The following is an 18,735-nucleotide window of genomic DNA, read 5'->3' as shown; positions in this document are numbered from 1 at the left end:
AGTCCTGAGCTCGCTGGATGTTGTGCCAGTCTAACCCTGATCTGTTAACCACCGACGCACCACAACATGAACATGTTTCTGCTTGGGAGCGCAGTACCAAATTGCCGTATGATCCATTCGCATCCGCTGCGGTTCTCACACACAAATCTATCAAGTGCCCTTACTGTTACCAGACTATCCTTTCGCATATGTCCTTTGTGCCTCATGGGAATTCATTCAAACAGTGAGCCGTAGCGTTTTTGCAGCCTAACGGGACCCAGAACGACCTTCGCATCGAATGTGAATGTGCTCGGCCGATTACCAAAGAAGTTCTCGGCCTTCACAAGTTTGCAAAAAACATCGCAGAACCAACAGCGTCTGACACATATTTGGCGTGGGTGTCGCCTCGCTGATCATCTTGTACAACATCTAATGTAATTTCTTCATACACCCCATAGCACCTATGACATCGTGCGCGGAGACACGATCAAGAAGCGTGTCCTCGACTCAAATACCATTTTCCGGAAGAACGAGGCAAGTGATCGCGCGCGCCAGATCTTGATAAACGTCCAGTATGACACTGCGCGCATGCGTACCGTGCTGAACAAGCATTTAAAAGCCAAGATTATATGTCCTATTTTTGTTGCAATGTATATGTTTTTTCTAATTGAGGGACAGGTCGAATAGGATGATGGGTGCCTACGCGGACGACAGGGTGTTCTCACTCGAATTGGTCAGCGCTGTGAGTACATCCTTGAAGTCTGATCGTATTCAAGGACTAAGGTATTATTCTTCTATCCTGAAGCTGCCATTGCCTCGCACACAGTTCACCTCAAAACTTCACTCGATAGTTGGCAAAATATGCCAGGAGATACTGTCACGGACACGCAAGGAAAAGGATACTGGCGGCGCTGAGCAGGGGGACAAATCGTGTTTGGGTTTGCTCTGTGAGTCTTGTCGTTCATTTGCAAAATTGTAAATCTTAAAATTTATGTGTAGTGAAAGCGGAGGGATCTGGTGAGAGCGCGGGAGTGACTCCACAAGAAGTACTGGACGAGGTACACGAATAATAGAACTCATCTGAATGATGGGATGTTGATCTCCGTCTCCGCCAGGCAAGGGTCCTTCTTCTCGCCTGTTTTGAGACCACTTCGGGTAATGTGCATTCATCTAGCAAGAGAATTATACATTCACCATTATTCGCATACGATCAGTAAGCATGACAGTAAATTTCAAACCGTTCACAACTCCAACCGTGTTTCTTAACTCCACAGTGGGCTTTAGTAGAACTTGCGCAGAATTCAGACATACAAAAGAAGCTTCGCGACGAGTGCTTAGAGGTTGGGCCAACCCCCTCATATGACGACCTTATGAATAAGCTTCCCTATCTGGACGCTGTGGTAAACGAAGTTCTTCGCCTCCACGCACCAGTCAAAGAGATCCCGTGATCAGTGCGTATCCGACTCAAAGCAACGTACCGTCATTTGATGACATTCAGCGATGGAGCGCGGATGTCGTCTCAGGCTCACCTTGACCAAGGACTGGTCCAAACTCAAACGAAGCATAGATTTGGAAGTGGACTGAGGATATCGTCAGCCGCAGGAAACTTTATAAGGGGATGGGGATCACTAACACCTCAGCCATTTCTCGTCATGAGTTGGATCATCCCATTACCACAACTGTCACCGTCACAAAGACATCGAGAAATACGTGTCCTGCCATCAAGTCCTGCAACAGAGGAAGACATCTTCCGAGCTGTGAATCTTCTTTATCGACTCCTGGAGCTCCGACGCTATGCTGACGCTTCTTCACGTATGTTGCACCCTATTTTGCAACACTTAGTACTAGTGACTGACTTTCACTGAAGCTGCTCCGACAATCACTGATGTCGTGCAGGCTCAGTGCTATGTTCATCGGCTAACGAACAGCCTTTTCATTGAAGACCTCAACGGTCCTCCAGGCTCGCCAGGCTCCACCGGTCGTACTGGCCCCACTGGTGACACCGGCCCCCGAGGCCCTCCTGGCCCCCGAGGTCGCCCTGGCCCTCGAGGCCCTGCTGGTCTGAGTGTCCCCCAATCCCTCACTGCCACTGCCCCCCCAGTCTCCCAACGCCCGACCCCCCGACGCCTCACTCCCCCCCCCCAGTCCCCCAACGCCCCACCCCCCGACGCCTCACTCCCCCCCACCTCCGGTCCCCCAGCGCCTCACCCCCCAACGCCTCACCTCCCCCCCGTCCCCCAACACCCCATAGACCACTGTAAGGCTGAGTGTGAGTTCGACAGGGAATTAAACGAAATGGGGTAGAAATGAGACGACAGAAACGAGAGATGAGACGCTTGAGACGGACATGTTCTAGAAGGCTTTCTGAAGTGCTTGGAGCGGGGATCTAAGGATAGAATTCGCTATAGGTACGAGTGTACATGAGCGGTATATATACGTTTTCGAGTACTTGACTAGGCTGGAACAAGAATAAGGAGCATATGGTCAACTAGTATTCTTCTAGTATCCATATTACTCAGTCTACGAGAACAGTTTCTTGTATGACTTCTTCTCCCTCTCCCTTTTTTCCTTCTTCTTCTGCCTCACTTTCGCGAGTTCTCCCAGGATCGCCGGGTCTTCGGGTGCAAGCTGACTAGCAGCAACAAGATCTGCTTCAGCTTCGTCTTCCTGCTTCAGAATTACATGCGCTGACGCCCTACGATAAAGGGCCTTGGCTTTATCTGGGTTACTCAGCTGCAGACGATCCAAAGCTCGCGTGGTATTCTTCACCGCAGTTTCGGTCGCTGCTGGTTGTGTGCGTAGCGCAGCGAGTGCCGAGTTTAATAAGAGGGGTGCAAGAAGCGATTCATAAGAGTCCTTAAGCTCCGGCGAAGAGTTTTCCGGCAATTCGGGATGGACGTCTAGGTATCTTATCGATTCTAACATCTTGTTAACAATGCAGGCGAGAGATGTTGGCGGGATTGCTCACTGAGGTACGCTTTGAGTGCGAGTTCTATTTGCCCATCCTTGAAGAGCTTGTTACCGAGCTCACGGATTTTACGCGCAATATCAAGCGCAACTTCGGGGTTCTGCACATCGGAATCGTCGTCTTCAGGGTAGTCCTCGTAGCCGTCACCAACAGTCGTCTCGGAAGTCACGAGGGAGGGGTCATCCGGTGAGAGAACGCCGCAAGCAGATATAACGATAGGGGAAGTGGGAACATCTCCGGACCCAGTCGGGAAATTTTCAATTGTACGGACTACGCATAGCACGGTAAGCAACTCGTGGAAAAGGAAGATAGGCGCTTGAGTAATATATCATACCTATTGATTTGCCCTTGATCACTTCACCGAAAACCACGTGCTTGCCATCAAGATGGGATGTTGGATTCACGGTGATGAAGAATTGCGAGCCATTGGTGTCTTTTCCTGCATTTGCCTGAGAAGTAGATTAAAACCACTCTGCTGAATAGAAACTGAGGGAATTCTACCATGGACAGTAAGAAAGGTTTCGTGTGTTTCACGAGGAACGCCTCGTCTTCGAATTTCTCGCCGTAGATTGATTCCCCCCCAGTGCCTATGTAGACGATGAGTTTGTGACATTTGGATGTAGCTTTAGGACGCACCATTGCCCGCCGTGAAGTCACCACCCTGACACATGAACCTGATCCACTGCGTTAACCTTCATTGTAATATCAGGTGAAAGCTCCTACCCTTTGATTACGCGGTGAAAGCCAGATCCAGCGTAACAAAGAGGTTTGCCAGACTTTCCAATACCCTTTTCACCCGTACATAATGCACCTAGAAACGTCAAGACCATGACGCGATTGACAGAGTATCTGAGAACTCACGAAAGTTTTCAGCTGTCTTGGGCACCGAGTCCGCGTATAGCGAGAATACGATACGCCCAGTGGGTTTGCCACCGATAGTGATATCAAAGTAAGCGATGGGGCGCTCTGCAGGTGTTTCAGACATGTTGCGCTCGATGGCAAACAAGAACGATCAGGATTCAGTAGGGTTTTTGCACAGCGCTTGTGGACGAGGGTTATAGCGGGCCGGGTGCTGTAAGAGTGACGAACAAGTGTTTCTGGCAGTTTCGAGAACTGTCCATATGAGATCTGAGTCGATGGCGGCTATCGCATATGATCACATCAATTTGCCATCGATACTTTCAACTTTTTCTGCTAGTGTCAAGGCAAGTTCAGAACATGGCCGCATTCTACAGATGCCATTCATACAAGTGGCACAGTTCCTATGTAACTCACGCGTTTCCTAGAACGTCTGGTTCGAGAATATTGTGCATGATCAAGATGGCGCCAACTCTGTCGAAAATTGATCCAATCAGCAGCGTACATGTCACGGTGCAGTGACACGAGGACAAGTGACCATTGAAAGAAAAGGCACGTGCGTTGTTGGCTCACTGACCTGGTATCGTCCCTCCACTAAGCCATTATACATGACAATATATGCAGAGCATGTTCTTTATTTTCATCTTTAAAACGACGTACTAGTAAAGGCTCAGCGCTCAGCATCAACGTAACGCACCCAAAGGAGTCCGAACCAGTTTTCTGGTGTGCTTTATGTGCTGCGACTTCGGACGGGCATTTAAAGGGTTTCAGCTCCCGGGTACTAGCAATACAGACAATTACCTCCGACTATCCTCAGCTAACCGAGCCTCTTACATTATTTCTACTTGAATCTGATGACCTTCAACTTCAACTGGCGTCCAATGTCACGGTCGCGTTTGCGAGGCCTCAATCGTGGAACTTTAAGACGGTCTAGTCAAAGGACACTTCATTAGTGTTCAATTTGTCAAGGTAGAATCCTGCTCCAGTACACATCTCATGCAGTGTTGAAGTTTAATCAATCACAGGCCTATTTTGACAGAATCGAGGAAATTAATTTAAAGGGTCCCGCGTTACATGCGGTCATCCAGAGTCGAGGCTAATCCAATAGCCTTATCACAAGCTGCAGCCCTTGATGATGAACGGAAAGACAAAGGCGACCGCGGGCCATTGCACGGAATACCATCATTGTTGAAAGATAGCGTTGTTACGCTGCACGAAGAAGGTGTGCTTTTCTGTGTTATACATGTACATGCAGTGCTAATAAATCCGTGACTCGATCCGGATAAGGAATGGACACGATCGCAGGTACATTCTGTGCTACTGCCTTCCATTTTGCACATCACAGCTCTTGGGACCATTCTAGGTTCCTACGCCCTGCTGGCTTCTGTCGTTCCTTGGCATGTACTTGATGCAGCGAAATCTGGCTGGGCCTGATCCTCGAGATGAAATTACTTTATATTAGCCCGGACTAGTCCCAGACTACATGAAAGCTCGACACAAACGCCCTCAAAGGCGCTCGTTCTGGAATGCCTCGTTCTTCATCTGCGATATCAAGATAATCGAAGAGGCGTTCAACTCATCTCTTGACATCGTCCGAGCTTTGGGCGCGAAAATCGTCGACCCCACAGATTTCTTGGATACAGAAGAATTATCGACATCAAAGGCGGAGAAGCGGCTACTGGACGTGGACCTACCCTTTAACAAGCGCCTATCGGAACTTGTCGACGTTCCGACGGGCATCAAGACTCTCGCTGCCCTGATAGAATTCAACGAGAAACGCAATATGTTTTTACGAAGGATATTTAAACGGAAGCCGTGATGACGCCTACCTTTCAGTGCTAGCCGAAGATTTCGACTTGGGACGCACGGGAGGAATTGACGCTGCTCTGGCCCAGTTCAATCTCGATGCTATAGTTCCACCAACCGGTGGACATGCGTCAACTGCAGCAATCACGTGGTATCAGTTAATTTCAGGCTAGCATGGAGTCCTTTGGAGTCAGTGACCCTATATTGAAAATGTTTCGTCTTTCCCAATTTTTTGTCACGTTCTACTGGTCACCACCGCTTCTAAGCGAGCACGCCTCAATCTATCCTCGCAGCACATGCTGACAACATATACTAGAACAATCAAGCATCGAACTAGTTCCAGTATACCTCGCACGTATCCATGTGTGGTATTGATAGCTCTTTTTCGGGGACTCAAAAAAGCAGCCTCGTGCCATTTTGAAACCGCAGTGAGTGCTTTCACTGATATGCCATGGGCCATGATAGTCTGGGGATATTTTTGGCCGTGGACCAAACATGTGTATGCATGTGAGACTCGGAACTGATGGATCTTGTTTTTGTATTGGCTACTGGTACAAGATCTCTACCAACTTTTGATTCCCTGTACACCACCGAAGCCATTCTCGAGGCGGCTTCTCCTATGGAAGAGGTCAAAAATAGTTCAATGCCTTTATCGACGCTGTTCGCACGAATGACATAACTTCAACTGTCGATATCTTCCACGAAGTGGGTTCCTGGGAGAGCTGTCGTTGTGCCATTTCTTGGAACCTTCGCAGACTAGGAGGCAAAAACGATGCCAGGCACTTCCTGGCGCACGAATCGAGACGAATAAATCTCCAATTGAGCGAGGCGCGCAAAACGCCCGCTCATGTCGTACCGCGTTCAGACCACCTAGCGTTTATTCGTTTCAGTTTCACCTTTGAGGCACCTCATGGGAAAGGTAGCGGGGTTTGCTATCTAATCCCAAGTGGACCGGGCCCCCCAAGTGTCCTGGAAAGCACATGCTCTGTTGACACATTGATACGCTGAAAGTATTTCTGATATAGGTGTTGGTTCAAACGTATTGCCCCCTGTGTGCATGCCTGTTGATGTACGTTTACATTCTTTCAAGGCCGGCATCTTTCGCAGTCATACGATTTTCAACGGAGCCCGGGAAGAGAAACGAAGAAATGAGTTGGATCTTCCTAGCAGCGATCCGGAGATCGGCGTGTTATTGGAGCTACATAGTCAGTGCGGTTTGCAAATCGTTGCACATCTGAAATACAGTCCGCCTTGGTGATCGAATGTAATGCGCGGGTGGGAGACAATGCACGTCTCTTCAAAACTTCACTCTCGATCTCGTTCAACTTCACGTGTCCCTTTCACCGAAGAACTCGACGCAGATCATCATCTTGCACAATTCAATCAGTGCGTCATTTGTTGGGTTCAGGGTCATTTTGTTCACCCTGTGGTATAGATCTTAATCACACGGCTTATTTAAGGTTCGCTAGCTCATTCTTTTGCTCATTTTACACGCAGATTCCCCTTCACTCGGCCATGTTTCAGCCCTGCATCCAAAGTAAGTCCCACAGCAAGCTTTATGAAAAGTTCATTGAATTCCATTTCCATTTTCAATTGTTTTGAAGGCTACGCTCACTTCTTGGACATGATCGTCTAGCCATCGTCAAGTAATCTTGGGAAACAGTCTATGATGACGTCACAAAATCTTGGGATGTGGTCATTGATCGTGAAGAAATGTCACATCTCTCAAAGGTCAAGCACATCGTCCTTGCGCCTGGTCACAGCGGCAGCATCCCCCGATCCCTATATCTTGATCTTGGTGTGAAGGTATAGTGATACTTGTCTATCGAAGGAATAATGTCCCTACTTTCAGTGCATGGTTTCCTATGGTGTCATGCTGAGTCTGTGCAACCATGACGTTGATGTGACCATGTCAGTTTAGTTCTCCTTCCAGTATTTGCTCACATTTACCCCAAGCAACATATACAAAGTTCTTCCACATTTGTTGTGTCACGCCATGCGCAAGCAGCTGTACATGCAGGTAGACATCATTCACGTTCTCAGCCCACCACAATTATTCACTACAAGAATAGTCAATTACATCCCGAATCTGGCCCCTGAGGATGTCTGTCTTAGCGCTTGGTTTTGGAACGCGGCGAAGGTTTATATATCAGTAAGTTCTCGTATTCCTAGAGTGGCAGAAAAAATTAAATATTTCCCCGCGGACACTGGCATCAAGCTAATTGGGTTGGGCACTTCACCACATGTGGCCTGGTATTAAATGGTGGAACGGAGCTTCAAGCCGACGCAGTCACCCCTGACACGGGGTATGTGCGTTGTTCTACCGGAGGCGGAGGTAATTTGCAGCTTTAGCAACCTGCATGATAGCGTGAGGTTGATGTGCGACAATGAAGTTGCGCAGAGAGGCGGGCCCTTATTTGGGTTGGACGATGAAGGCGGACAACGTGGTGTCTGGAAGCATAGCGGACACGAGGGTCTTTGAGTTGCGGCCGGTACGCGACCTCATTAATAAGGAAACGATTTTGCATGCTAACGAGCCCCAGGAAGCCTATCACGAGCACGCTTTCGAAGCATGCGCTCAGCCTTACATGAGCTACACTCTGAGCGTCATATGGCTTCTCGCCCACGATCTAGCAGAGATTAAAGCGCGCTTGAGGGGCTTATTCAGGCGAGAAGAACTTATCTTTTAGGTTAGGTTCGTGGGGTGATCGTCATCGGGTAAGCGCAATCTGGGGCAACATTCAACCCCAAACCCTATGATACTTCACATCTCAAGTTGACATGGCTCCGTGTCGTGTGTGGCTTTGTATGTGTTCGTGATTGATCGTGTCCATTCCGTAATTCAAAATTATCGTGAGCAGGGCACAGACTAGTTAAGTACCACTTGGTGTTTTAATTTCCCATTTAGAAACTACTACTAAATATGATCATTCTCATGATGCGGCGGTACTAGCGGACAAAAAGGACTAGATGACGCCGCCAGGGATCCTCGTGATCTATAAACGTGTCGTGGCGGCGACATGGTAAGGGCTGATAAGACAGTGCCGCGCAGCATCCTTCACGACGAGCCTGAACAGATTCTTAAGATTAATGTCCTGCAGGCGTTGAGGTCATGGTGTTGATCGACGGAAAGGTGGACGTAACTGAGGAAGCGAAGAAGATGCCGTGGGAATAGAAAATGCATATGTATTTCCGAAATGAATTACGTCTGCCCCAAAAGTAAATTGAGAATTATTATTATAAGAAACCATGTTGAATATCAATTTGAGCTGTGCTCGGTCCTGTTAGCCAGCCAGTCTAGTGCCTTGCCCAGCACGTCCTTTTCTTTCTCGTTCTTCGTGGTCTCAATCTCCGTGCTTTTCTTTTAACAAGTAGGGTGTACTCCCTTGACTGCTTCTCACTATGAGCGTCCTTGTACCCACCAAATTTCCTAGCGTCGCTGCCATCATGCTTGCCTGCATTGCATCTTTAGTTTGTCTGTTGCTTGCACGCATATTGTATTCCTTTATGCGTCTCTGGTCTTGCCATTCTCTATCAACAGCGGCCGACGAGAAGACCCCTACTTGGTCCTCTTTGTTGTCGCTAACCAACACATGGAGTCGGTCTTTGCAGCGCGCTCTCCCAGCGTCACTACCCTTTTCGTTGACCATCCCGGAGAAACCATCACCTGAAGTTGGCACAGGAGCAGGCGTAGGACTTTCGCATAAAGCTCTTGAATCCCTCCCCGGCAACTGGCAACTGTGTCGACCAGCTCCTCAATTCCAGCCACCACGTGAGCCAGGAATTTCTATCGGTTTCTATGCTCCATACTTACCTATTGTATCATAGCACCGGCTGTGTACCAAAATCCTGCGCCTCTCTCCATGGCAAAGCTGATAATGTCACGACACGTATGCAGTGCCTCCTCACTTGGTAGTTACGATCACTGACGCTTTGTGCAATTCAGACCTTTCGGCGCCCTAATCCAAACCGGCCACGGAGATTGTCTACTGCATCCTCATCCCGTCCGCCACAGCCCACCTCCCAGCTGTTCCACTCCATAGCATAAACCCAAATAGTATTTCATTCCCGCGCCAAAATAACACCGCATTTCAGGGCGTATGGATGAGCTATCCTGGCTGGAAATAAATTATAGCCCACCCACGCTAATCCACGAACAAATCTCAACGGACAGGTCATTCTGATGATATACCACGGCACCCACGTGTTTATTTATGATTGGACTTACGTAATCGAGGCAAAAACGAACTGACAAACGGCTTTTGACTTCTATGTACACACTGGACATACTTTCGAACTTTGCTTTGCTTATACTTTTTTATTCTTTCGATCCTTTTATCATTTACTATCATTTAGTCCTTGTTCCGTGAACATACCATTATCATTACATAGACGGCTCGCCGTTTGTCGAGGATCCGTACTTATCCCATATGCCAACCAAAAGAACATATGTTTTTGCGTTTTCCGACTCCCGAGCCACACATCGAGTCAGATGTCCTACACCTTGATCTCTCGATTCTGTCGGCCTATTGGATCTGGACAGATGCATATGTGTGAACATCGATCATACATGCACTCAGCGCTCAGCCACCGATGACCATCCGCTGCATCAATGATGATCAGTGTTGAAACGTTGACCCGAGGTTCGCGCAAGCCGCACAATAAACATATGGATCGATACATGCCTGTGCGGCGTGCCAAGGCAGCTTACAAGACTACAGCGGTGTAGTCTCTATCACATCATGATATAGTCCTAGACTCCTGCTAGTAGATCCATGGAAGTACCAGTGACAGGTCACGGTAGTGCCAACTCCCAGACTCCCAGCAATACCTTTCTTATAATACTTTTGGTCTCGCCGCTGGGCGCCGCATCGAGGCCTATCTCTCAAGTACCTCGTGACTATGAGTCAAATTTATCTCTAGTTCGCGGTCCGTATGGTAGAGAAGTCTGAGTCCTTTATCAGGAAAAGTAGTTCAGCTTGTCTGGGCCCAACCCGTTTGTCACCTCTCTAGATCTCTTGGCGCCTGCCGTGCATAATGCCTGGAGACATGCTCAGCCGCAGTGTCACGGTCCTCTCGGAGAACGTGTTCCCTGATTTGTATGAATCTGGAATTCTCGACCTTCAGAAGGGTCTTGAGCTGGGGCACTTTACGAGCGTTGATCTCGTTAAGGTGAGTTACTATCAATCAAAACTGGTTCATTTCATGACGACTCACGCTAATACAGGCTTATCTTGCAAGGATTGATGAGGTCAATCTGAAGGGCGCAGCTCTCCATGCAGTCCTCGAGACGAACCCGAACGCTTTATCTCAGGCTGCAAAACTTGATGACGAGCGCAAGTCTAAAGGGAGCAGAGGCCCACTGCACGGCATCCCTTTGTTATTGAAAGACAACATTGCTACACTGCATGAAGAAGGTACGTAACTGTAACGATGCATGTTCAGGATGCTGATCCTCCTGAAGGCATGAATACTACCGCTGGTACGATATCCAAGAACTTCTAGTTCTAGGTTAAATGTTTGGCGAGATTAGGCTCCTATGCTCTCCTGGGTTCGGTCGTTCCCAGAGACGCATTCGTCGCTGCTAAGCTCCGCGAAGCCGGCGCCATCCTTCTTGGAAAGGCGAACCTCTCTGAATGGGCAAACTATCGCGGAAAGGTTCCCAACGGCTTCTCAGGTCGTGGAGGTCAGACTCTTTGTCCCTATTACCCGAACGGGGATGCATCTGGATCGAGTTCTGGGAGTGGGGTTGCGATGGCCGTCGGTCTTGCTGCTGGCTCTCTGGGCTCGGAAACGGATGGTTCCATTGTTTCACCAAGCAGCAAGAACAATGTGGTAGGCATTAAGCCCACTATAGGGTTGGTTTCTCGAGCTGGAGGTATCTACTTTTATCAATCACACCTTGACAGTTGGTTGATTCTCTTCAGTTGTACCTATCTCATCACATCAAGATACAGCTGGACCTATGTGTAGGTCAGTTACAGACGCGGCCCTTCTGCTTTCCGTTATAGCAGGACCAGATCCTCGAGACACGGTCACGTTGTACCAACCTGGTGTTCTCCCTGACTACATGAAAGCGCTCGATCCGAACGCTTTGAAAGGCAAGCGACTGGGAGTGCCGCGGATATTCCTGCGCGACAATAAAGCAATTCTGGAAGCTTTCAACGCTTCTTTAGACACCTTCCGGGCTCTCGGCGCGGAGATCGTAGATCCGGCTGATTTCCCCTGTGCCGAGGAGATGAAGGAGTCACAGGCAGAAACACTCGTGCTGAAGACAGACTTCAAGGCTGATGTGGCCGAGTATATTTCGGGGTTACTTGAGGTTCTTACTGGCGTAAAGAACCTCGCAGATTTGATCGAGTTCAACAATACCCACGCAGACTTAGAGCTTATACCACCATACCACGACGATCAATCTAGGTGGGTTCACGAGCCGGTGGTGCTATGGGGTTGCTTATTCTGCTACAAGGTTTATTGCTGCTGAAGCGACGGAAAAGAACGATGCGTATTATGCAGCTTTAGCTGAAGATTTCGATTTAGGCCGGAGACGAGGCATTGATGCAACTCTCCAAAAGTTCAAATTGGACGCAATCATTCTTCCTACTGATGGTACGTACGATCATGTGCTTGCGTCAATTTTGAGACCTCAAACTTCTTTAGGGACTGCCTCGAAACCTGCAGCGATTTCCGGCTACCCTATAATCTCAGGTGCGAATGCCCATTTTCATGACGGCTCATTTGACCAAATCGAATGCTTAGTTCCGCTGGGCTTCCAGCCAGATAATGTCGAGATATTGCCAGTTCCCGCTGCACCACTGCACACACAAGCTCCAGGCCTTCCGTTTGGGATAGCCTTCATAGGCACCGCATACAGCGAATTCAATCTTATTGGCTTCGCTTATGCGTTTGAACAGGCTACGCAGGTCCGTTTGAAGAGAAGGGCCTATGCTGAAGCAATTCCCACGACGCAGATTAAGGATGTGCTCTCTATTTGAACAAGGAAGGAATATATGACTGGCGCGTACAACAATTATGTACTTTTTTTCTAACCATACTTGGATTCATCGTGAAACTGTTCCAGGTCTTGTATACAGTCGAATGAGCACGAGGCGTCACATCAGTGGTAGTCCGTGGAATAGATTTCAAATTGAAGTTAAGCGCAAACATCATGAATTACAGGATTCATCAAGCCCGCGTCAACCCGAGGAGACGCCTGAAATTAGCCATCCGAGTCCCATGCCATGCCACCTGAATCTGTATTAATATTGCACATGGGGAAATGTCGTGACGGGGCCCGTAAAGACTTCACCGAGACTTGCAGATGCGATTCACGATCCGAGTCGAGGAGTCATCGACATCTTTATATTTGGCTTCCAGATCACCATATGTTGAATTATCGCCGGGGATCAGAGGCGTCCCCCGAACTCGATCAAATCTAGACCACACTGTGGCAGTGAGTCGTCGTGGATCACGCATCTCGTTCGGCGGTTCGTGCAAACCATTCCTCGAGTCGATCGCAGCTGAAAGTATAAGATACTGTGGCGAACTTCAAGTTGACGGCATTGCATCCTTTATATATCAGGAGCATAAGACGAAGAGAATGCACAGGAAAGTACTAAATTTTGCCATTAGGGTTATAATAATTACGATTAGCGATTCACAAGCCTACATAACGAGTCATGGTAAGCAATTGCGACCGGCTCGAGGGCCACACTTACAATGTGATTGGTGTCATCCACAATAATCAAAGTCTGAGTGGCGGTCTGAGTATTTCATCCCCAAATAGCTGCACAGTTGTAGTTAGCTACGCAGCGCACCAGAAAATCTGCCTGATCTTCACATGGGTGAGAACGAAACTTGATAATCGTTTAGCAGTCGCTATCGCCCACTGTCAAAGGTGCTCGATATCGGATACCATTATGATAGCTGTTGCCTGGGCTCCTCGTGTCAGTCCTCACACAGAAAGAACGGACGTCTTATTGAAGTCTGACTACAGGAGACGAAGTGCCACCTGATGTATGCCATAACCCCTTCCTAGTGTTTTTCCGTCAATAGAATATTGGGGACTGAGTAAGTCAAATCTGGGGTCTGTCGGCAACCAACTGGCATTGTAAATATCTGTTTAAAGAATCATTTCAGGTGGATAGGTTTTGCCCAAAAAATAAGGATCCAGGACATAAAAGCAAGCGGTCGTCAGCCTACCTTACACGTTAGTTTTATTTTCATAAGCCTAAGCCACAACTCACAAATAATGCGTTTTTCCATTGTCCTCGCCGTTCAATTTGTTGCTCCGTCAGCATCGAAGTCTCTCGGTGCTGAAGGTGACTGTGCTATTCCTTCCGGCTCAACTGCATATTAAGTACTGTGAAGGCAATGTAAGCGAGAATGTATACGACAACCAATTCAAGTTGAAGGTGACATAAGCACTACTCACTGGCGTGGTAGTCTGTGCATGTGTTTATGTGCGTGGTTCAGTGAGCTACAGGATTGCAGTTGTAAGCGATTCCTAGAACCCAAATAACAGATATTCCAGTGAGATTGGTTTGTACACTATATACACTTTCGCGGTAAGGGAACATGCGAATTACTGATGCAGCCCTCGATCTTCTGGCAGATGGTCTGGCAAGTGTGGCCTCAGCCGCTCGTTGTGAAATAACAATTCGATATTGGCAGAAACACCTTTGACAACTTGAATGATAAAGGTTTCAGCGATAAACACCATGCTGTCCTGCACATATATAGTTCAGCGTCAGCCTATATCACGAGTAATTGTAATATTTCGTAGTGGCCAAAAGTGGTCAAACCTAGTACATCATCATCAGATGCATCAACACGAATCTGGCCTAGAAGCTTACCAGATGTGCTAGGAGCTTTGCGATCTTTGATTATCTCACACCACAGTTAATGCTGCATCCTGCCCCGCCCACCCACGGACCTACTAGCTAATGCCACGGGTTGGTGCTTTCCAAGTGGTAGTGTCGATTATGATTCGATCACTGGGATCGGTTCCAAGGTTTCAAATGAACTGACAGCGATTGCAGTCATTATATTCAAGTTGAACCAACGACTTGCAAGAAGTCGATCACTTTTTTAATCACTCCGTACTCCGAAACGCAATTAGATAGACTGGGATAGCAGCAGTCCCTGAATCACTAGCGATTGCATGAGACCGGTAAAACAGTAGGGGTTTGGTGTGATAATATGGTTCCGTTTGTGATGGAAGCGTTATAAGGAGCACCCGCACTTTAAGGTTTGATAAGTTTACGTATTTCTACAATATCCATTACAAAGCTAATTTTTGTATTGTATTTCGGAGAGCCAAAGTTTTACTGAATCACGGATCCATCGCCGCAACTTCTTCTACGAATTTGGCCCACCGTCTTTCCCATGCATCCATAGCGGTGCGCTTGCTCTGTTCATCTAGCATGGAATACTACCCAGGGAACATAAGACAATGCAAGAGACAAGGTCAAGGGCATGACTCACCGTAATACTGTCACGGGCCATGTGGCCAAGAGCAAGGAGTCCCGTAACTTCACTTGCCACCAATACCTGTGAGCGACTGATGAGTCTGGTTGCAGCAGGAGACAAACAAAGAAGAGGGTCACCTGGAAGAAATCGAAGGACAGCCCCATGCTATTAAACATCGCAGGATCGTCGGAAGACAGTACCACAGGAATGCCTTGGTTCATGATTACCGGGAGGGGGTGCATAGGCATCGATGAGGTAAGACGCTATCGTTCCTTGAGTCAAGGCAAGGCTCCGAGGCAGCATACAAAAAACCTACCAGTACTTCATTTCTATCAAAAGATCAAAATCAATTGAAGGTGTCTACTTGCACGATTCACTCACGATATAGGGCAGACTTCGATTGCTATTTTCTTCTCTCGACAGATTTGCATCAATTTTGGATGCTTAGCGAGTGAAAAGCTATGCAATATGGGTTAGCGAGCGCTTCATATCGTACAATGCACCTAACCCGTGTCCGATTCGCTTCGTTCCAAGAAGAATGGCATCATACAGGTTCATATCCGCTGCTGTGCCATCACCCAGAGTTTCACCAGCATGGAAGATGAATGGGATGTCCGGATGCTGCTCGGCGAAACGCAAAAGTGGCTCTGCGTAATCAATGAGTGGTTTACACTCCGCCCCGTCCTCGTGGCCCACGAGATCAAATCCTGGCAGATAGAACTGTTAGATCTGGGTCTGCCGACTTGCAACAAACCCGCGGGACTTACCAGCAATAAGGTTCGGGAATTCCTGCTTGAATTTGCTGCACTGTTCTAGTTCCAATTCCAATTCCTCGGAGGAGATAATTCTCAGGGTATTGTAGATAATCTAGGAAAAAGATCAGTCTGGGCTTGAGTGCGTTCGCCGAGACCAAGCTAACCTTTAACCCAGCGAAATCGTCTTCCCGACCTTTCGCCTTCAATTCCGCTTTGATTTCGTTCGTGACCTCTTGGAATATCAAGAGTAGTTCGCGTAATTCAAGTTTTGTCTTCGCATCCTCTGCAAGTATATACCTGACGAAAAGTCAGGTATCTCAATCATAGACATGTCTTCCTGACTCACTTTTTGAAAAAACTAGTTCGTACCTCAATATACGAGATGCCATCACTTATTGATGAGCGAATGAACATTCGCAAGTATTCCTTTTGAATCGGCACGAAACGGATAATGGGCTAAGTTTCATCAGAACAGGCGCACATATCGAGTTCCAGTACACAGGCTCACATCAGTCACGCCAAAGGTACTCCCAAACTTCATCCAGATCTGCAAGTCTCGCGTTGAGGACGTGTTCAGCAGGTTGTATATTAACACGGAGCTCACCTTCATCGGTGTATTGTACGTATTGTACGCATCACTGGGATTGATCATAAAGGCGCTGAGCACCCATTTATCAAATCCGGCAGGGCCGCCTAGTGCAGGATCGAACAGCTCTCGCGCCTTCTTGATGGGAACCCAGCCACCGGCGTATAAAACATCCGTGATACCAACTACATCAGTAGCAGGATACTGCTCCACAGGGATTGGTTGGATTGTGGGCAGCACAGTTTCGAGAGAAGCTGCGTCCAACGGACTCGGGACGCGGATATGTATCGCGGGATGGCTCAGTGCTAGATCAAGAAGTGTTTTTGCCTCCACCGAGGCGTTCTGGTGCACATGCAATAGCCCACCCTTTGGCATCTACGGGGAAATTGCGATCGAGATGATCGGTGACGAGTAACACGGTAATTTGCTACGCTTACTTTGGAGACTATTTCATAGAGTTCCGTCTGTAAAATGAGGTCTTTGCCTGTACACAGATGTGAGAAGAAGTACTAAACGCGAACCAAACACCATACCATTCAAAAATTCCATCCCTGGGTATGGGTGAGGGACATGTTCGTGATCAATCCCCCAAACAGTGGTAGCTTCTTTAGCACGGATGGAGCGCACAACTTTATCTGCCTTCAGTTCAGCTGCGGTGTAATTCCAGCGAACATGGTCTGTTCGCAACGCGCGGTCCTCTGCGATAAGTTTCTCACGTCTTTGTAAATAGTCAGCAAGCATTGAGGAGGACATTGGCGAAGAAAAGGATGATGGTAGATTACAGGAATTCGATGGCTTTATAAATGATTTTGCTTGTGGCCCTTGGTGGTGCTGGCCTGGATCAACATCCATTGGCGTATTGTCGATGTCAAGGTGCCTACACACAAAAAAACAATGGCGGGCCATGGAAGGACCCACAGAAGAATAGTGTAATAAACCAATTAGAATTGTGGCTCAAGTGTGCATTGGCCATCTGTTTTAGCACCGCCTTAGTTAATAGTATACGACCTGGTAGCCGGACTGTTCAAATAAGGTTGGAATGTACAGGGGAACCTCAACTTACATGGCCACCATGAGTGGCCCACTGCCAGGACCTGCCGGTGTGCAATAAGATACAGCGAGGAAAGTGTCCCACAGGCCATGATACATCGGGCACAGCAGGCCAGCAATGATAACAGGATCAATGCGTCTAAAAGACTTTCCAGGTAGGCCAACAATGGCAGTGGTAACGTGTCTGCGGTGGAGGTCGCGGAAAATTGAGTCTTCCAAAAAGAAAACAAACAACTAGTATCATTGATGATTGGGTAGACTCGTAGTTAATAATTTGAGTACTTGCATTGATGAGATGTTGTGATCACTGAGTTCTGCTGTAGGGGAGGTACGGAGTTTGAAAATCTGCAGTTGCCGATTGTGCCGCTTTGGGAAAGTCGATGTTATTGTTCAAACTTGAACGACTCGGACAACATGACTACGTTGTAGGTGAGGTCACACTCCGCGTTGTACACATGCACACGCACATATGCAACAATAGATTGATCCTGATAAGGAATGACTACTGAGTACTACTGCAGGTACATCTCGCCCTCATGGCTACATCCCAAAATCTTTGTGGCTCCGTTCTTGGTTCCTACGCATTGCCGAGTCCTGTTGTTTCTCGAGACGCATTTGCTACAATAGCAAAATTACGTATAGGCTGGTGCGAGGCCTATTCCACTTCCTCATAGATTCTCAGGGCGTGGGGGCAGACTTGTTGTCCGTACTATCCGAACGCTGATCCGTTTGCTTCGAGTACCGCAAGTGGTGTTGCGATGGTTGTCGGGAGAACAATGTTGTGTGGAGGGGTGTTTGACAGAATGACGCCGAGGGGAAATACCGCCCGTGCAAGTGATGAGAAAAGTGTTTAAAGTCTGAATGCCTCGCTCAATTGGAGAGTCGTGAGGACAGTTGCCTCAAGTCGTGCGTCAAGAGTGCGCTTGATATCATTTTTACCTCCTAGCGTGCGAGACTCATTAACCAAGGACAACAACGTATACCATGAACCCGTTTCGTAGAAGAGGTCGACAATTGAAGCTATACCACTCGTGCGAATCGTACTGGACCACTTGTTGGCGTCTTCTACAGGAGAGGCTGATGGAAGAGTAGTACGTAAACTGTTCGAGTCTGAGGCTCATCTTTGTCGTCCTCAACTTCATGGCCTCCTCATCAAGGACTTGTTCGTCGGGTGCGTGAAAGACGCAGGAAGCACCTTGTGATGATTGCAAAGCAGCTAGTGTCTGGAACATGTTCATCCAACGGGGAAAGGGGCCCACTGC

The 18,735-nt window shown here is 48.0% G+C and overlaps 6 protein-coding genes across 6 annotated transcripts; 4 read left to right on the top strand and 2 right to left on the bottom strand.

Moving 5' to 3' along the window:
- Nucleotides 1-17: 17 nt before the first annotated feature.
- On the top strand, nt 18-1,429 carry F5891DRAFT_1171426 (cytochrome P450; the record flags this gene model as incomplete). Its single annotated transcript, XM_041365545.1, has 7 exons — nt 18-223; nt 438-629; nt 658-721; nt 785-926; nt 979-1,037; nt 1,154-1,192; nt 1,254-1,429. 7 exons carry the CDS (start codon nt 18-20, stop codon nt 1,425-1,427), a joined length of 876 nt encoding a protein of 291 aa, XP_041229269.1.
- F5891DRAFT_1171425 (cyclophilin-like domain-containing protein) lies at nt 1,266-4,387 on the bottom strand. Its single transcript, XM_041365544.1, has 12 exons — nt 4,223-4,387; nt 3,809-4,141; nt 3,671-3,758; nt 3,584-3,621; nt 3,449-3,534; nt 3,282-3,396; nt 2,948-3,217; nt 2,504-2,897; nt 2,417-2,437; nt 2,112-2,234; nt 1,906-2,068; nt 1,266-1,803 (listed from the first exon to the last, which is right to left on the bottom strand). Exons 2-12 carry the CDS (start codon nt 3,930-3,932, stop codon nt 1,642-1,644), a joined length of 1,584 nt encoding a protein of 527 aa, XP_041229268.1. The 5' UTR covers nt 3,933-4,141; nt 4,223-4,387; the 3' UTR covers nt 1,266-1,641.
- Nucleotides 4,388-4,879: 492 nt separating this feature from the next.
- Nucleotides 4,880-5,624, top strand: F5891DRAFT_1185319 (uncharacterized protein; the record flags this gene model as incomplete). The annotated part of the gene is made up of 4 exons (XM_041366542.1): nt 4,880-5,027; nt 5,093-5,110; nt 5,169-5,206; nt 5,268-5,624. 4 exons carry the CDS (start codon nt 4,880-4,882, stop codon nt 5,622-5,624), a joined length of 561 nt encoding a protein of 186 aa, XP_041229267.1.
- A 3,199-nt stretch (nt 5,625-8,823) lies between these two features.
- F5891DRAFT_82489 (uncharacterized protein) lies at nt 8,824-9,700 on the top strand. Its single transcript, XM_041373231.1, has 3 exons — nt 8,824-9,383; nt 9,440-9,501; nt 9,558-9,700. The coding sequence occupies exons 1-3, from the start codon at nt 9,014-9,016 to the stop codon at nt 9,657-9,659; spliced, it is 534 nt and encodes a 177-aa protein (XP_041229266.1). The 5' UTR covers nt 8,824-9,013; the 3' UTR covers nt 9,660-9,700.
- Nucleotides 9,701-10,553: 853 nt separating this feature from the next.
- Nucleotides 10,554-13,074, top strand: F5891DRAFT_1141880 (amidase signature domain-containing protein). The gene is made up of 8 exons (XM_041364915.1): nt 10,554-10,783; nt 10,839-11,028; nt 11,076-11,093; nt 11,145-11,489; nt 11,539-12,031; nt 12,081-12,220; nt 12,272-12,319; nt 12,371-13,074. Exons 1-8 carry the CDS (start codon nt 10,649-10,651, stop codon nt 12,604-12,606), a joined length of 1,605 nt encoding a protein of 534 aa, XP_041229265.1. The 5' UTR covers nt 10,554-10,648; the 3' UTR covers nt 12,607-13,074.
- A 1,753-nt stretch (nt 13,075-14,827) lies between these two features.
- On the bottom strand, nt 14,828-17,801 carry F5891DRAFT_1017844 (Metallo-dependent hydrolase). The gene is made up of 15 exons (XM_041361017.1): nt 17,760-17,801; nt 17,487-17,707; nt 16,957-17,431; nt 16,861-16,907; nt 16,442-16,798; nt 16,346-16,384; nt 16,184-16,293; nt 16,002-16,134; nt 15,850-15,949; nt 15,591-15,789; nt 15,464-15,541; nt 15,399-15,411; nt 15,220-15,345; nt 15,098-15,163; nt 14,828-15,044 (listed from the first exon to the last, which is right to left on the bottom strand). Exons 3-15 carry the CDS (start codon nt 17,327-17,329, stop codon nt 14,946-14,948), a joined length of 1,740 nt encoding a protein of 579 aa, XP_041229264.1. The 5' UTR covers nt 17,330-17,431; nt 17,487-17,707; nt 17,760-17,801; the 3' UTR covers nt 14,828-14,945.
- Between the last annotated feature and the right edge of the window lie 934 nt (nt 17,802-18,735).

The sequence above is a fragment of the Suillus fuscotomentosus genome (assembly GCF_016647785.1).
Source record: "Suillus fuscotomentosus strain FC203 chromosome Unknown F5891scaffold_12, whole genome shotgun sequence".
NCBI classification, from domain to species: Eukaryota; Fungi; Basidiomycota; class Agaricomycetes; order Boletales; family Suillaceae; genus Suillus; species Suillus fuscotomentosus.
Note: the sequence above shows the minus strand (reverse complement) of the source record. Positions and strands in the feature narration are given on the sequence as shown.

Excerpts from the sequence above, each read along its gene's own strand:
- F5891DRAFT_1171425 (XM_041365544.1), bottom strand. The coding sequence starts at position 3,932 with ATGTCTGAAACACCTGCAGAGCGCCCCATCGCTTACTTTGATATCACT. Across the intron at positions 3,535-3,583 it reads TGACTTCACGGCGGGCAATG|GCACTGGGGGGGAATCAATC; the intron begins GTGCGTCCTAAA and ends TCGTCTACATAG. Across the intron at positions 3,218-3,281 it reads GATCAAGGGCAAATCAATAG|TCCGTACAATTGAAAATTTC; the intron begins GTATGATATATT and ends TGCTATGCGTAG.
- F5891DRAFT_1017844 (XM_041361017.1), bottom strand. The coding sequence starts at position 17,329 with ATGGCCCGCCATTGTTTTTTTGTGTGTAGGCACCTTGACATCGACAAT. Across the intron at positions 16,908-16,956 it reads AGGGATGGAATTTTTGAATG|GCAAAGACCTCATTTTACAG; the intron begins GTATGGTGTTTG and ends ATCTGTGTACAG. Across the intron at positions 15,542-15,590 it reads ACGAAGCGAATCGGACACGG|CTTTTCACTCGCTAAGCATC; the intron begins GTTAGGTGCATT and ends CATATTGCATAG.
- F5891DRAFT_1141880 (XM_041364915.1), top strand. The coding sequence starts at position 10,649 with ATGCCTGGAGACATGCTCAGCCGCAGTGTCACGGTCCTCTCGGAGAAC. Across the intron at positions 12,221-12,271 it reads AATCATTCTTCCTACTGATG|GGACTGCCTCGAAACCTGCA; the intron begins GTACGTACGATC and ends AAACTTCTTTAG. Across the intron at positions 12,320-12,370 it reads CGGCTACCCTATAATCTCAG|TTCCGCTGGGCTTCCAGCCA; the intron begins GTGCGAATGCCC and ends TCGAATGCTTAG.
- F5891DRAFT_82489 (XM_041373231.1), top strand. The coding sequence starts at position 9,014 with ATGAGCGTCCTTGTACCCACCAAATTTCCTAGCGTCGCTGCCATCATG. Across the intron at positions 9,384-9,439 it reads TCCTCAATTCCAGCCACCAC|CACCGGCTGTGTACCAAAAT; the intron begins GTGAGCCAGGAA and ends ATTGTATCATAG. Across the intron at positions 9,502-9,557 it reads AGCTGATAATGTCACGACAC|ACCTTTCGGCGCCCTAATCC; the intron begins GTATGCAGTGCC and ends TGTGCAATTCAG.